This window comes from Aquarana catesbeiana, linkage group LG03 (assembly GCF_042186555.1).
Source record: "Aquarana catesbeiana isolate 2022-GZ linkage group LG03, ASM4218655v1, whole genome shotgun sequence".
In the NCBI taxonomy this organism is placed as follows: Eukaryota; Metazoa; Chordata; class Amphibia; order Anura; family Ranidae; genus Aquarana; species Aquarana catesbeiana.
Window position 1 is genome coordinate 75,766,595 of NC_133326.1, and position 14,440 is coordinate 75,781,034.

The window sequence follows — 14,440 nt, forward strand, 5'->3', positions numbered from 1 at the left end:
CAAGATTTTCTTTATTTTGTTTACAACAATTTTTGACTGTAGCGGGCCAAAAAAAATCAAAGGACAAGGGTGGAAAATGTTTCAGGTTTCTTTTATCTAAATGAATGAAACTCCCACAGAGAATGTGGTTCTCAAATGGGTAAAATGGTTAGTGCAAAGAGCATATCTGGTCACCAACATTCTTACTCGTTTAAATTAATATGTATGGTATAGGAATGTATTTAAGAATAATGCAAAGGTTTGTGTAAAATATATCATATTAGAAATTAGAAATATATCATATAAGCATAATTAGATTTCTAAGTATATTGTAGAATCTTGCAATATATTTGGTACATCCACTATAACCCCACAGTCCCATGAACTTGGAATATAGCTGTAAATCTACTTATAAATATGCAATATACCTAATTATTAAAAACAAACTTTGTCTTGCATTATACTTTGGTTGATTTCATTTAGACCCCTTTCACACCCAGGCGCTCAAAAACTGCCCATAAAATGTCGGGCGTTTTTGCGGTGCTTTTGGGGGCACTTTAGGGCCATTTTTACAGCGTTATCGGTGTGCTTTTTTTAAGGTCATGTGACACCGCCCCACTACTGTGACAATCAAAATTAAAGGTGGATCTGATGAGGAACAAGTCTCTCAGTTCCCTGTGTAGCTCTGCTCACCAAGTGACATCACCACTATCCCTGGCCCCTTTGTTGAAATTTAGCTGAATGGGGCCTGGGAAATAGAGCTCTGTGCAGGAAGCATTTCCCAGCACAGCCAGGCCCCATTCTGAGTACTTGCATATCTCCTAAAGTGGTTGTAAAGGCTGAAGGTTTTTTACCTTCATGCATCTTATGCATGAAGATAAAAAACCTTCAGTGTGCTAACCCCCACGCCCCCCTAATACTCACCTGAGCTCCCTCTGGATCCAGCAATGTTCGTGGGAGCAGACTGTCCCGGGTCTCTCTTTCCTCTATGGCTGAGACACAAGAGCAGGAGCCATTGGCTCCCACTGCTGTAAATCACAGCCAGTGAGTGTATGAGAGAGTGGGGGGGTTTGATGCTCCCATAACTAGCAGCTTCCTATTGGGATCACTGGTCAAGGGGGAGGAGCCAGGAGCACCGGCGGGGGACTCGAGAAGAAGAGTATCTGGGCTACTCTGTTTAAAACCATTGAACAGAGCAGGTAAGTACGATGTTTGTTTAAGAAAGAAAAAAAACCCCAAACCTTTAATATCACTGTAATTACTGCCAGTTTCATAATCTGGGAACTGGCAATAATTATTGAAGAATCTATCGCTGTCATAGCAACAGGTTCTTAAAGTGGCAGTAGTTAGAACTACCTGAATCTGACACACATGGGTAATTCTACCGGAAACTGTGCATATGTGTGTCTGAATCAGACACAGGCAGTTCTAAAGGAAATACTGCCAAAAACTGCTCTAAGTGCTTTATTGAATTCCCCCGTAAAACAAGGCATTATGGTAAGCTAGTAATTTTATTTAATGGGTAAAATGAATTGAAACAAAAGAATCAGAAATGGTAAGCTTAAGAATTTTAATCAACAAAGCACACACAAAATAAGTCATACACCATTCACTCGGCAAACTAAAAATACAAATGTAACAAATGCAAGGGACTGAACAAACGATAGTTAAAATGAGCAATAATAAATCAAAGACACACTGTCTGTATTGCAAATGAAAGAGGTTGCTGAACAGTCATATAACAGAAACAGTCATAGGAAGGAATATTGCAAAAAACGTCCCTTTTATGTTTAAAACTTCAAACACAAAATAATAAAACTTGTAAATAGCTGGTTACATGAAAGGTCTGCAAAAGAAAGGCTGCTGTGACATGAAATTCTGTGAATAAAATAGATATAACAGATTCAGTGCAATTATAGCAATAAAATAGCTGTGGATCAGCAGATCAGATAGAAGTCCTTAGATCTTCTGGTGTGGTGACATCCAGAACTTGAAGAATCTGATGGGTGGTGCTCAATGCTGATAGGAGGAAGTTGAATAGAACCCCTCCTCTTCATGTCTAGAAGTAAAAAGAAACACAAATATGTAAAGGTTATCAAAAGACCAAACCTTATATAGAACTATAATTCCCTTTAGCCAAATGAGTTACTATACATGTTATCATTCACATCATAACATAAAATGCATGGCTGGACAGGTGGTGCCACCAGTCAAACTTGGCCATTAAAGTCAATGGAGTGGTTCCATAACTGCAAGCCAAACGCTTGCATTACAGTTGCTGTGCATTAGCCCCATTATAAAGAAAACAAAAATAGAAAATCGGGAGGTGGCAGGATTGTCTCCTGAACACCTGACAATGGCTAATTAGCTGTGCTCTGAAAAGAGAGCCATAGCAGATTGCTTTTCAGAGCCTTGGCTTTTGTGGGCCTAGCCTTGCAAATGTTAAAAAAAACAAAAAACTCTTGCTTCTGCTGTAGATTAAAGATTTGATACAAACAGCACCATCTAGAACAGGGGTCTCCAAACTTTCTAAACATAGGGCCAGTTTACTGTATTCTGGACTTTAGGGGGGCGAGACTGTGACCACTGGAAGTGGAAAATCTCCCAGCATCAGTGGGAGTAAATAATGCCCCATTTTTAGTGTCAGCAAGAGGAATTGTGCCCCATCGTTGGTGTCACTGGCAGGAACTGTGTTCCATCATTGGAGTCATTAGGAGGAATTGTGCCCCATTGTTTGTGTCAGTTGATGGAATTATGCCCAATCATTGGTATGAGAAGATGAAATATTACCCCAAAGGCAGGATAAAAGCAAGTAGTTTGGAGACCACTGATCTAGAGTCAAGATTCACTTCTGAAGGGACACAAGGGGTGCCAGGTTCCAGCTAGTTTTGCATGACTCAGACTTACCTGCAGTAATGTTCACAGGGGAGAAGGGGAAGGGAAGCCACATTTCCTTTCTGCATCCCTATAGCAATATGTGCCCCAAAACAGTAAAAGTCTGTTTATAAAAAAAAAAAAAAAAAAAATTCCCCTTAATGTGCCTATGTGTGAAATGTCATATACTCTTTATTTCTTATGACTGTCCGCTCCATCATGTGGCCAGAATGCAATATTTAAAGAAAATGCAGCAGTATGGCCACTAGGTGGTGCTATAGATCATAAGAAATAAATACAAAACATTTCATACAATACACACATTACATGGATTATTCCTGAAAAACAACAATGTGAATGCTGAGACTTTTGCAAAGAATTTTTTTTTTTATATAAAATAGAACCCATAAGTGTTTTCACAGAGAGAGGGTAGTCACATTTCTAAATCTGCAGTAGGATTTTATTAAGAGGACATTTTAAATATAGGCATTGCTTTAGAGCCGAACCGAGGCAACAGGTGTGGGGTCCAAACAGAGATAGCCAGCGTGGAACGTACTTCGGTGGGTAGTATTGGGGGCATTAGTGGTAGGTTGACTAAAGCACCTAAACCCATGGAAAGTATAGTAACAAGTCCTATTTGCAACCTCAGAACACCCAAAAAGGAGATAGTATCCATCTGGACAAAACTACGAGGCATGTTCACTAATGAGTCTGGCAGACAAGATGGGAGAACTAGAGCTGCTACTGTATGAGGAGGAATTCGATATGGTGGGAATTTCAGAGACCTGGTTCAATAGCTCTCATGATTGGCTGGCCACCATTCAATGGTATTCGCAGGGACAGGGAGGGTAAAAAAGGGGAGGGGTGTGCCTGTATAACAAAAATGATATACAGGAGAATGTGAGGGATGACATCACTAATGGAGCAAGGGGAAGAGGTGGAATCCTTATGGGTAGAGTTACAAAGGAACGAAAGTAATACTGGGAGTATGCTATATAACCTAGGGGAGGAGGGAGAGACAGACCTCCTATCACAGTTTGGAATGGCGGCAAGGATGGGAAGTGTCATTATAATGGGGGATTTTAATTATCCAGACATAGACTGGGCGGAATGAACCGTGCATTCGTCTAAGGCTCGCCATTTCCTAAATGTCTTACAGGACAATTTCATGGGTCAGATGGTAAGTGCACCAACAAGAAACAATGTGTTACCAGACCTACTAATTACTAAGAATACAGACTTGATCCCGGATGTAGAAATACGGGGCAACTTAGAAAACAGCGATCACAGGTCAATTCGTTTCAGCATAAAGCAATTTCAGCAAAGCAAAGCAAAACAAAGCATTTCAGCATACACAAATAGGAAGCATGAGGGGAATACAAAGACAATGAATTTCAAAAGAGCCAACTTCCAGAACTAGCGTTCCTTGCTAGAAGTTACTAAATGGGATAAAATTCTAGGAACAAGGAACACGGAGGCAAAATTGGTGTGCTTTAGGAGCATATTAAATAAGGGTATTAGCCAGTGCATCCCAAAGGGTAATACATTTAAAAGAGCTAATAAAAGCCCTGTGTGGCTTAACGCCAACATAAAAATTCATATAAAAGCAAAGGAAAAGGCCTTCAAAAAATACAAGGTGGAGGGATCATCATCAGCATTCCAACTGTACAAAGAATGCAATAAGAAATGTAAGGGTGTAATCAGGGCGGCTAAGATAGAACACGAAAGGCACATAGTGGAGGAGAGTAAAAAAAATCCCAAGAAATTGTTTAAGTACATAAATATTAAAAGAGGGAGGACAGAGCATATTGGCCCCATAAAGAATGATTCTCCTCAGTCTTCACAAGGGAAACGGGGGGACTTCAGTAACCAAAACTGCAAGGTTTATCCTCATGACACGACACAGTAAGCACCCTCATGGTTAACGGAGGATAAAATTAAAAGCAGACTTGAAAAACAACATAAATAGGTCACCAGGACCAGATGGCTTCTTGCACCCGAGAGTCCTTAAGGAACTCAGTCAAGTAATTGCCAGACCGCTGTTCCTAATTTTTACGAACAGTCTACTGAATGGTATAGTACCAGCTGATTGGTGCTACATTGGCTTTTCTCCAATCTTTAAAAAAGGACCAAGATATATCCCTGGGAACTACAGACCAGTTAGCCTAACATCAATAGTATGCAAGCTCTTGGAAGGGATGATAAGGTATTATATACAAGATTTTAGTAAAAATAGAAAATGGTATCATTAGCAGTAATCAGCCTGGATTCAAGAAAAATCGTTCTTGCCAAACAAATCTATTAACCTTCTATGAGGAGGTGAGCTGCCATCTAGATGAAGGAAGGCATATAGAGGTAGTCTATCTGGTTTTGCAAAAGGCATTTGATACAGTTCCCCACAAACGTTCACTGTACAAACTAAGGGCTGTCGGCCTGGACCAAAGGGTGAGTACCTGGATTGAAAACTGGCTACAAGGGCGAGTTCAGACAGTAGTGATAAATGGGGAGTACTCGAAATGGTCCGGTCTGAAAAGTGGGGCCCCCAGGGTTCTGCCCTGGGAACAATCCTATTTAATGTATTCATAAATGACCTGGAGGATGTGATAAACAGCTGAATCTCAGTATTTGCGGATGATACTAAGCCAAGCAGGGCAAATAGCCTCTCCGCAGAATGTGGAAACCTTGCAAGAAGATCTGAACAAATGAATGGGGTGGGCAACTACATGCTAAATTAGGTTTAGTGTAGAAAAATGTAAAATAATGAATTTAGGTGGAATGCAATCTACTCACTAGGGGCAGGGCCGACTTTAATATTGATTGGACCCCGGGCAAACATTTTCTTGGGCCTCCCCCTCCATGTAATTTCGCTCTCCACCTGCTCTGAGATATACAATAAATAGGAGCTAGACTCAAAATGAGTTTACTGAATCAGATTAGGCAGCGATTGCGATTGGTTTTTTAAAAATGTGCGGTTATTCCTAGATAAACTCCACCCTATACTAGGTCAACCCCCACTGCGCCTTGGATAGTTCACCTAGATGATATTAAACATCCGATCGAAACTACCTACCTATAGCTGCCACTTAACAAATAAGACAATAGTGAAATGGAATTTAAATCTGTACTGAGTGGTAAATAACAATCACCTCCCGTGACAAATTAAATTGTGGCGCTATTCCCAACTCATCTAATTCACCCCCTACGGTGAAAAATAAAATAAAAAATCTAACCACCACCTTTTTACTGGTGTATATCTACATATAGTGCAACTCAACTTACACAAAAATAAGTATCTTAATGATACCCCCACATCATATTCAGTAAAAATATTAAATTATAAACACCATAATAACTAATACATATCGTGACTCAGTGCTAATATTACTCAGATGTTGCTATACATAATTCCCTTGTGGTAAAAATAATTATACAGTCTATAAATGAGAGTGCAACAAATAGTGTCCGTGATAGTGATCAAAAAACAGCATAAATTGTGCCACAGCAAGTCCTTCTGTTATAGGAATGCGAGTTCTTCTAACATACTCTTCCACCACACCTCAGTGTTTAGTGACCACTCTCCCTATGGGCAGCCACTCACCAGCTCCTCATGCCTCCACTTTCGTATGAGGCTAAAAGGCATAGATGACTGTTGCTACTGGCAAGGGTTAAACCATGTCAATCCAGGAGGCTCGTTCCATATAAAATTAGAAAAAAACTCCCAATAGTGTAATAACGTAAAACACTTTAATGATTCACACTGCAAAATTCACTTCAAAAGTTCCACTCACATTGTGTATAAAACAAAATAGCACAGCAAACTCCACAGCAATCCGTCCAATGTAATATCAAACAGCAGCTAAGATCAACCTCCTAGGGGGTATGCGGTCACGTCGGACCCTCTAATTACGAGCGTTCAAGGTATCTCTCACCCCCTCACCGCTTGCTTCATAGATGGATATAGCTGTCTCCCCCTCTCGGTTAACCGTGCAGCTAGCTTCTTCCTGTCACTAGTACGTGGTGTTATCCTTCTTACGGCCACGCCCCCAACATGTTTCGATACGCTTGTACCTTAATCATGGGATAGCACGGGAGGTGATTGTTATTTACCACTCAGTACAGATTTAGATTGCGATTGGTTGCCAGAAGTTACAGTGTATCATTACCGCTCACTGATTGGCTGCTAGAGGTTACAGCACACTTTATGTCTCACTGATTATTTGCTAGAAGTTACAGCACAGGACTTCTGCTTGTTGATTGGTTGCTAGGGATTACTGTGCTGTACATCAATACTGCTCACTGATGGGTTAGTAGAGGTTACTGGATATCCTTACCACTCACTAATTGGTTGCTAGAGGTTAATGCACATTATTACTGCTCACTGATTGGTTACTGCATATCCTTACTGCTCAATGATTGATTGCAAGAGGTTAGTGCACATTATTACTGCTCATTGATTGGTTGCTAAAGATTACAGCACATTATCTCCTTACTGCCTGCACACCACGGACTGGGGAGGTGAGGGGACCCATCAATAGACAGAAAACGCCTAGGAATACTAGTACTCCTGGTATCATTGGCAATGCTGGGGGGGGTGATCAGTGGCAATGCTGGGGGGTTGATGGGATCAGTAGCAGTTGTGGGGGGATGGGATTAGTTAGGAGGAGTACACTATGGCAAATTCTGAATCATGTAGAGCAAAGCTGGAAATCTTTGGCAAGTATATGGTGGGGGATTCTACACTGACCACCAATGTAATGGAGATTTTACAATGACCACCAATGTGAGGGGGAATTTGCACTGATCACCCTGTAACAGGGATTTTATGCCACCCACCAATATAAAGAGGGATTTCTACACTGATACCAATGTGTCAACATTATTAACATATCAATGCTGCAGATCCGCGGCTATTTACATAATAATGCCGCCGCTATTTACATATCAGTGCAGGTTATTTACATGTAAACACAGGGCCTGTAGGTGAGTCATCTGTACACGGCAATAGGGCAGAGCTGGGCAGCATTAGTAACAGAACTTCACACTGAGATATCGGGACACAGCACGGGACTAAAACTTTGAGACAAGGGAATTTAACCTGGGCTAGTTGGTAAGTATGAGGCAGCTGCTTTGGGCCCCACAACGATGGGGCCCAGGGCAGCTTCCCCTTTTGGCCTGCCTTAAAGATGACCCTGACTAGGGGGAGAACCTCTGGGGGGATCTAGGATGGAAAAGGACCTGGGGGTCCTAGTAGATGACAGGCACAGCAATGGCATGCAATGCCAAGCTGCTGCAAGCAAAGCCAATAGAATATTGGCATGTATTAAAAAGGGAATTAACTCCAGAGATAAAACAATCATTTTCCCACTCTATAAAACTTTGGTCCGGACGCCCCTGGATTATGCCATCCAGTTCTGGGCACCAGTCCTCAGGAAGGATGTACTGGAAATGGAGGGAGTACAGAGAAGGGCAACAAAGCTAATAAAGGGTCTGGAGGATATTAGTTATGAGGAAAGATTACAAGCACTGAACTTATTCTCTCTAGAGAAGAGACGCTTGAGAGAGGATATGATTTCAATGTACAAATACCGTACTGGTGACCCAACAATAGGGATAAAACTTCTGCGAAAGGGAGTTTAATAAGACACGTGGCCATTCACTAAAATTAGAAGAAAAGCATTTTAACCAGAAACTGCATAGAGGGTTCTTTACGGTAAGAATGTGGAATCCTCTTCCACAAGCAGTGGTTTCAGCAGGAAGCATAGAAAATGTAAAAAAAACATTAGATTGGCACCTAAACGACCATAACATACAGGATATACAACGTAATACTGACATAAAAAAAACACACACACAGGTTGGACTTGGACTTTTTTCAGCCTTACCAACTATGTACCTCGATTTTGTGGGTGATATTTATAAATGCGGGATTCAAATAAAAAAAAAAAAATTGTGGTTTTCAAGCCAAAAAGTGTGAATGGGCCTCTGAATGTCAGTATATCTATTTGACATCTGAAAAGAAAGAATTGCTAAAATGTATTTTGAGAAAGTCAGGTAACCAAAGCAGTCAAGAAGTGATGTCAAGACGCAACCTGAAGTGCCCCATCCACCATCTTGGTTACTGGTCTCTCATTCATTTCTATACATGTGAGCATTTTAGCATGAAATACATTTTTTTTTGCTGTATGTGGCTGCACTGTGGTAGGAGTTTGTTTTTTCACATGGTCATTCTGCATTCTAATGAGGAGAACACTTTGTTTGGGGATATTAAGCAGTAAAGAAGTTTAATATTAATGAGAGCAAGCCCAGTGACATGTGGGCATAGACTCTGGTCATGTCTAGCAGCATGGGGATTGATGCATGAGGATCGGAGTGCACATGGTAATTTAATTTAACACATGTGAGCACATTTATTTTATATACTTGTCCATTTGTGAAAATAGATTACACTATATTATACAAGGGTTCTTCAAAAAGTTTCCACACTTTTTTAAATATATGAAACTGAGGAAACTTTTTGAGGACCCCTTGTGTGTGTGTACGCATATATATATATATATATGTATATATATATATATATATATATATATATATATATATATATATATATATATATATATATTATTATTGATATCTCAGAAGGATTGAAGCAATTAGCAGTGCGTCTGGATCGAGTGGGGGAAGAAAGATGTATTGATGGAGGGATGGATGAATACTAGAATGTACTAGTTTGGTAGGGGTACTTAGGCATGTGATTTACACGGCGGGATGCACAATGGATATTAGCACATATACAGTAGTTGAGCACATTACTATAAAGAGATATTAATTGTATGGTGTATGTGGACATATTACACTATAGCTAGTTTTGTTTTTGGAACACAATCTTGGAGCCTTAAAGGAGAACACTTGAGAAGATAGAAGATACCATATACATTTGTTTTGGAACATATGAGCTTTATTTGACCCGTACTCGGTTGGGTCAGATAGTCTGATAAGAGTCTAAAATTACTACAAGAGTCATGCAGGTTGGTGAACAACAGAAGCTTGCTAGTGAATTATAGAAGCGCTGGTCGTGTCGGTAGGTTATTATTTGCCGGGGGCGTATTTTTCCAGCAGCTGAAGGCCTTCTTTTCAATTAACTGTTAGGACATTTGAGCACTGAGGACTAATTATAATATTTCGAAAGGACGACTACAGCTATTCTGAAGCCATTTGGTGTTTAAAGGGCCTTTCAAAGGATGTCACTTACAGTGTGATAATTTCCATTATGTTAAAGATGTTGATGCATGACCAGATAAAATTCAATTCAGTAAATGTTTGGTGATCCCTATGCAACAAAGCCAAGCTCTGCAATAACATAAATATAAAAAAAGAATACTATAATAATATATAATAATATATATATATATATATATATATATATATATATATATATATATATATATATACACACATACATACACACACACATACACATATACACACACACATACAGTGGGGTAAATTATGTGATCCCCTGCAGATTGTGTAAGTTTGCCCACTTACAAAGAAATGAAGGGTCTATAATTTTTATCATAGGTGTATTTAAAATAATAGACGTAGAATATCAACCAAAAATCCAGAAAAATACACGATACAAATGTTATAAATGGAGTTGTAGTTTAGTGAGTAAAATAAGTATCCCCTACCAACCAACAATAATTCTAGCTCCCACAAACTACAGTATGTGCTCATGTGGTACACAGATTAGTCCTATCAATTTGCGAAGGTTCTCCTAAAGACAACTCATTTTGTGTATAAAAGACACCTGTCCCCAGAATTTGTCTTCCATTCAAACCTCACCATCCTGGGCAAGACCAAAGAGCTGTTAAAGGATGTCAGGGACAAGATTGTAGACCTGCACAAAGCTGGAATGGGCTACAAGACCATCAGCAAGAAGCTTGTGAGAAGGAGACAACTGTTGGAACGATTATTCACAAATGGAAGAAATACATAATAACCATCAATCGCTCTTGCTCTGGAGCTTCATGCATGACTTTGCCTCATGGGGTAAGGATGATTATGACAAAAGTGAGGGATCAGCCCAGAACTACATGGGAGGAGCCTGTGACTGATCTCAAGGCAGTTGGGACCACAGTCACCAAACAAACCATTGGTAACACAATACGCTGCCATGGATTGAAATCCTGCAGCACCCGCAATGTCCCCCTCCTCAAGAAGGCAGATGTACAGGCCTGTCCGTAGTTTTCCAATAAACATCTAAATGATTCAGAGAAGGATTGGGAGAAAGTGCTGTGGTCAGGTGAGACCAAAATTGAGCTGTTTGGCAATAACTCGACTTGCTGTGTTTGGAGGAAGAAATTGAGAAAAGGGGGGGGGGGGGGGGTAGTTGGGACTTTATATGAGGCAATGAGTGGGTAGGTTCATCTGCCTCCATCCCTGGTAATGTATTAAAAACAGGAAGGGTTTGTGGGACTTTATATGAAGCATAACTGCAAAGTAAGTATGCAAAGACATGTTTAATGATTCCTCGTCCATATACAGAGATTCATAGTAAATTATGTAACATTAGATATCATCTTAAGATTATATATATATATATATATATATATATATATATATATATATATATATATATATATATATATATATATATATATATATACACACACACATGAACATATTGATATAGAATACATTGTTCGGGTTAGAGGTACACATAAATGATCTTAAAATTGATAAAGATAATTGATGAAATGCATAGTCCTAGGAGAATCTCAAGCACACGATTGCAAGGTGTAGCATATAACGGCTCTACGCCTTTCGTGGAGTTTATCCACTCATCAGGAGCAATTTGAGGTAAAAATATCTATAAAGAGATAAATGAATGCAAAAGGATCAGATAGTTGGCACGAGGGGGCAGTAGGAAGAGGAGAGACATAAATTCCCCAATCACTCTTACCTACAGGTAAGCTAAGTCTTCAAGAGGCAATGTGACTGACAGCTGAGGGAGTCATGGTAACTCTCTTAGGATCTGAAAAAAAGAATTGTTGCTCTACATAAAGATGGCCTAGGCTATAAGAAGATTGCCAAGACCCTGAAACTGAGCTGCAGCACTGTGGCCAGGACCATACAGCGGTTTAACAGGACAGGTTTCACTCAGAACAGGCCTCACCATGGTCGACCAAAGAAGTTGAGTGCACGTGCTCAGCGTCATATCCAGAGGTTGTCTTTGGGAAGTAGACGTATGAGTGCTGCCAGCATTGCTGCAGAGGTTGAAGGGGGTGGTCTGTCAGTGCTCAGACCATACGCTGCACACTGCATCAAATTGGTCTGCATAGCTGTCGTCCCAGAAGGAAGCCTCTTCTAAAGATGATGCACAAGAAAGCCCGCAGTTTGCTGAAGACAAGCAGACTAAGGACATGGATTACTGGAACCATGTCCTGTGGTCTGATGACAACAAGATAGTGGCGGCAACCAGGTGAGGAATACAAAGACAAGAGTGTCTTGCCTAAAGTCAAGCATGGTGGTGGGAGTGTCATGGTCTGGGGCTGCCGTAACTGGGGAGCTACCGTTCATTGAGGGAACCATGAATGCCAACATGTACTGTGACATACTGAAGCAGAGCATGATCCCCTCCCTTCGGAGACTGGGCCGCAGGGCAGTATTCCAACATGATAATGATCCCAAACACACCTCCAAGAAGACCACTGCCTTGCTAAAGAAGCTGAGGGTAAAGGTGATGGACTGGCCAAGCATGTCTCCAGAACTAAACCCTTTTAAGCATCTGTGGGGCATCCTCAAACGGAAGGTGGAGGAGTGCAAGGTCTCTAACATCCACCAGCTCCATGATGTCGTCATGGAGGAGTGGAAGAGGACTCCAGTGGCAACCTGTGAAGCTCTGGTGAACTCCATGCCCAAGAGGGTTAAGGCAGTGCTGGAAAATAATGGTGGCCACACAAAATCTTGACACTTTGGGCCCAATTTGGACATTTTCACTTTTCTTTCTTGTATGGTTAGTGTTTGGCTGAAGCCATTTATTATCAAACGTGTTTACTCTTTTTAAATCATAGTGGCAACAGAAACAACCCAAATGATCCTGATCAAAAGTTTACATACCCCAGTTCTTAATATCGTGTTATTGCCCCCTTTAAGATCAATGACAGCTTGAAGTCTTTTATGGTATTTGTGGATGAGGCTCTTTATCTTCTCAGATGGTAAAGCTGACCATTCCTCTTGGCAAAAAATCTCCAGTTCCTGTAAATTCTTGTGCTGTCTTGCAAGAACTGCACGTTTGAGATCTCCCCAGAGTGGCTCAATGATATTGAGGTCAAGAGACTGAGATGGCCACTCCAGAACCTTCACTTTATTCTGCTGAAGCCAATGACAGGTCGACTTGGCCTTGTGTTTTAGATCATTGTTATGTTGGAATGTCAAAGTACGTCCCATGCACAGCTTTCTGGCTAATGAATGCAAATGCTCCTCCAGTATTTTTTGATAACATACTGCATTCATCTTGCCAACAATTTTGACCAAATTTCCTGTGCTTTTGTAGCTCACACATTCCCAAAACATCAGCAATCTACCAATGTACCTTTCATCATAGGCCTTGTTGACTCCTCTTCAAATGTAGCGCACGTGGTTGTGGCCATAAAGCTAAATTTTGGTATCATCACTCAAAATGACTTTGTGCCAGGTTTGAGGCTTGTCTCTGAGCTGCTTGGCGTAGTGTAAGCGGGATACTTTGTGGCATTTGCGTAGTGATAGCTTTCTTCTGGCGACTCGACCATGCAGCCCATCCTTCTTCAAGTGCCTCCTTATTGTGCATCTTGAAACAGCCACACCACATGTTTTTAGAGAGTCCTATATTTCACCTGAAGTTATTTGTGGGCTTTTCTTTGCATCCCGAACAATTTTCCTGGCAGTTGTGGCTGAAATTTTAGTTGGTCTACCTGACCATGGTTTGGTTTCAACAGGACGCCTCATTTTCCACTTCTTGATTAGTTTGAACACTGCTGATTGGCATTCTTAATTCTTTGGATATCTTTTTATATCCCTTTCCTGTTTTATACAGTTTAATTACCTTTTCCCGCAGATCCTTAGACAATTCTTTTGCTTTGTGAATGTGTCTCCCGCGCTACTGAGAGTAATAATAAAAAGCAAACCTAATACAGAACTTCAAGTGATAAATCAATAATTGCAGCCAAACCTCAAAGTGTATCACAAAACACTAAATTTGGTATTTATACTATTAGTATACACTTAGTATTTATAATATTGATATATTAGCATCTAGTTGTATACTACCTGTGAATTATTGATAGATTATTAGTGAGCCAGATTTGTTGGTTATATTCACATACACATATTAAGTTCGGTCTGCATATACATACATTGCAGACACCAAACTACAAGAAAATGGCTGACCGCAATAGTACTAGGCAGCCAGTATAATGGCCGCTGTGGTTACTTATAGCAGACTTTAAAAAAAATGGGCGCTAGACAACTTCCGGTTATACAATATTTAAATCATGGCTTAACAGCCAATCCGGTTCCACAGATGAAGTCATGAGATGCGACATAACGC

At 40.4% G+C, this 14,440-nt stretch overlaps 1 protein-coding gene across 1 annotated transcript in view; it reads right to left on the reverse strand.

Moving 5' to 3' along the window:
* Positions 1 to 1,535: 1,535 nt before the first annotated feature.
* The window catches only part of LYSMD2 (LysM domain containing 2), a 74,400-nt gene continuing 61,495 nt past the window's right edge, over positions 1,536 to 14,440 (reverse strand). The window contains exon 3 of the mRNA XM_073618710.1: positions 1,536 to 2,038. Coding sequence (XP_073474811.1) covers positions 1,993 to 2,038 — 46 coding nt within the window. The 3' untranslated portion in view covers positions 1,536 to 1,992. The remainder of the gene's footprint in view (positions 2,039 to 14,440) is intronic.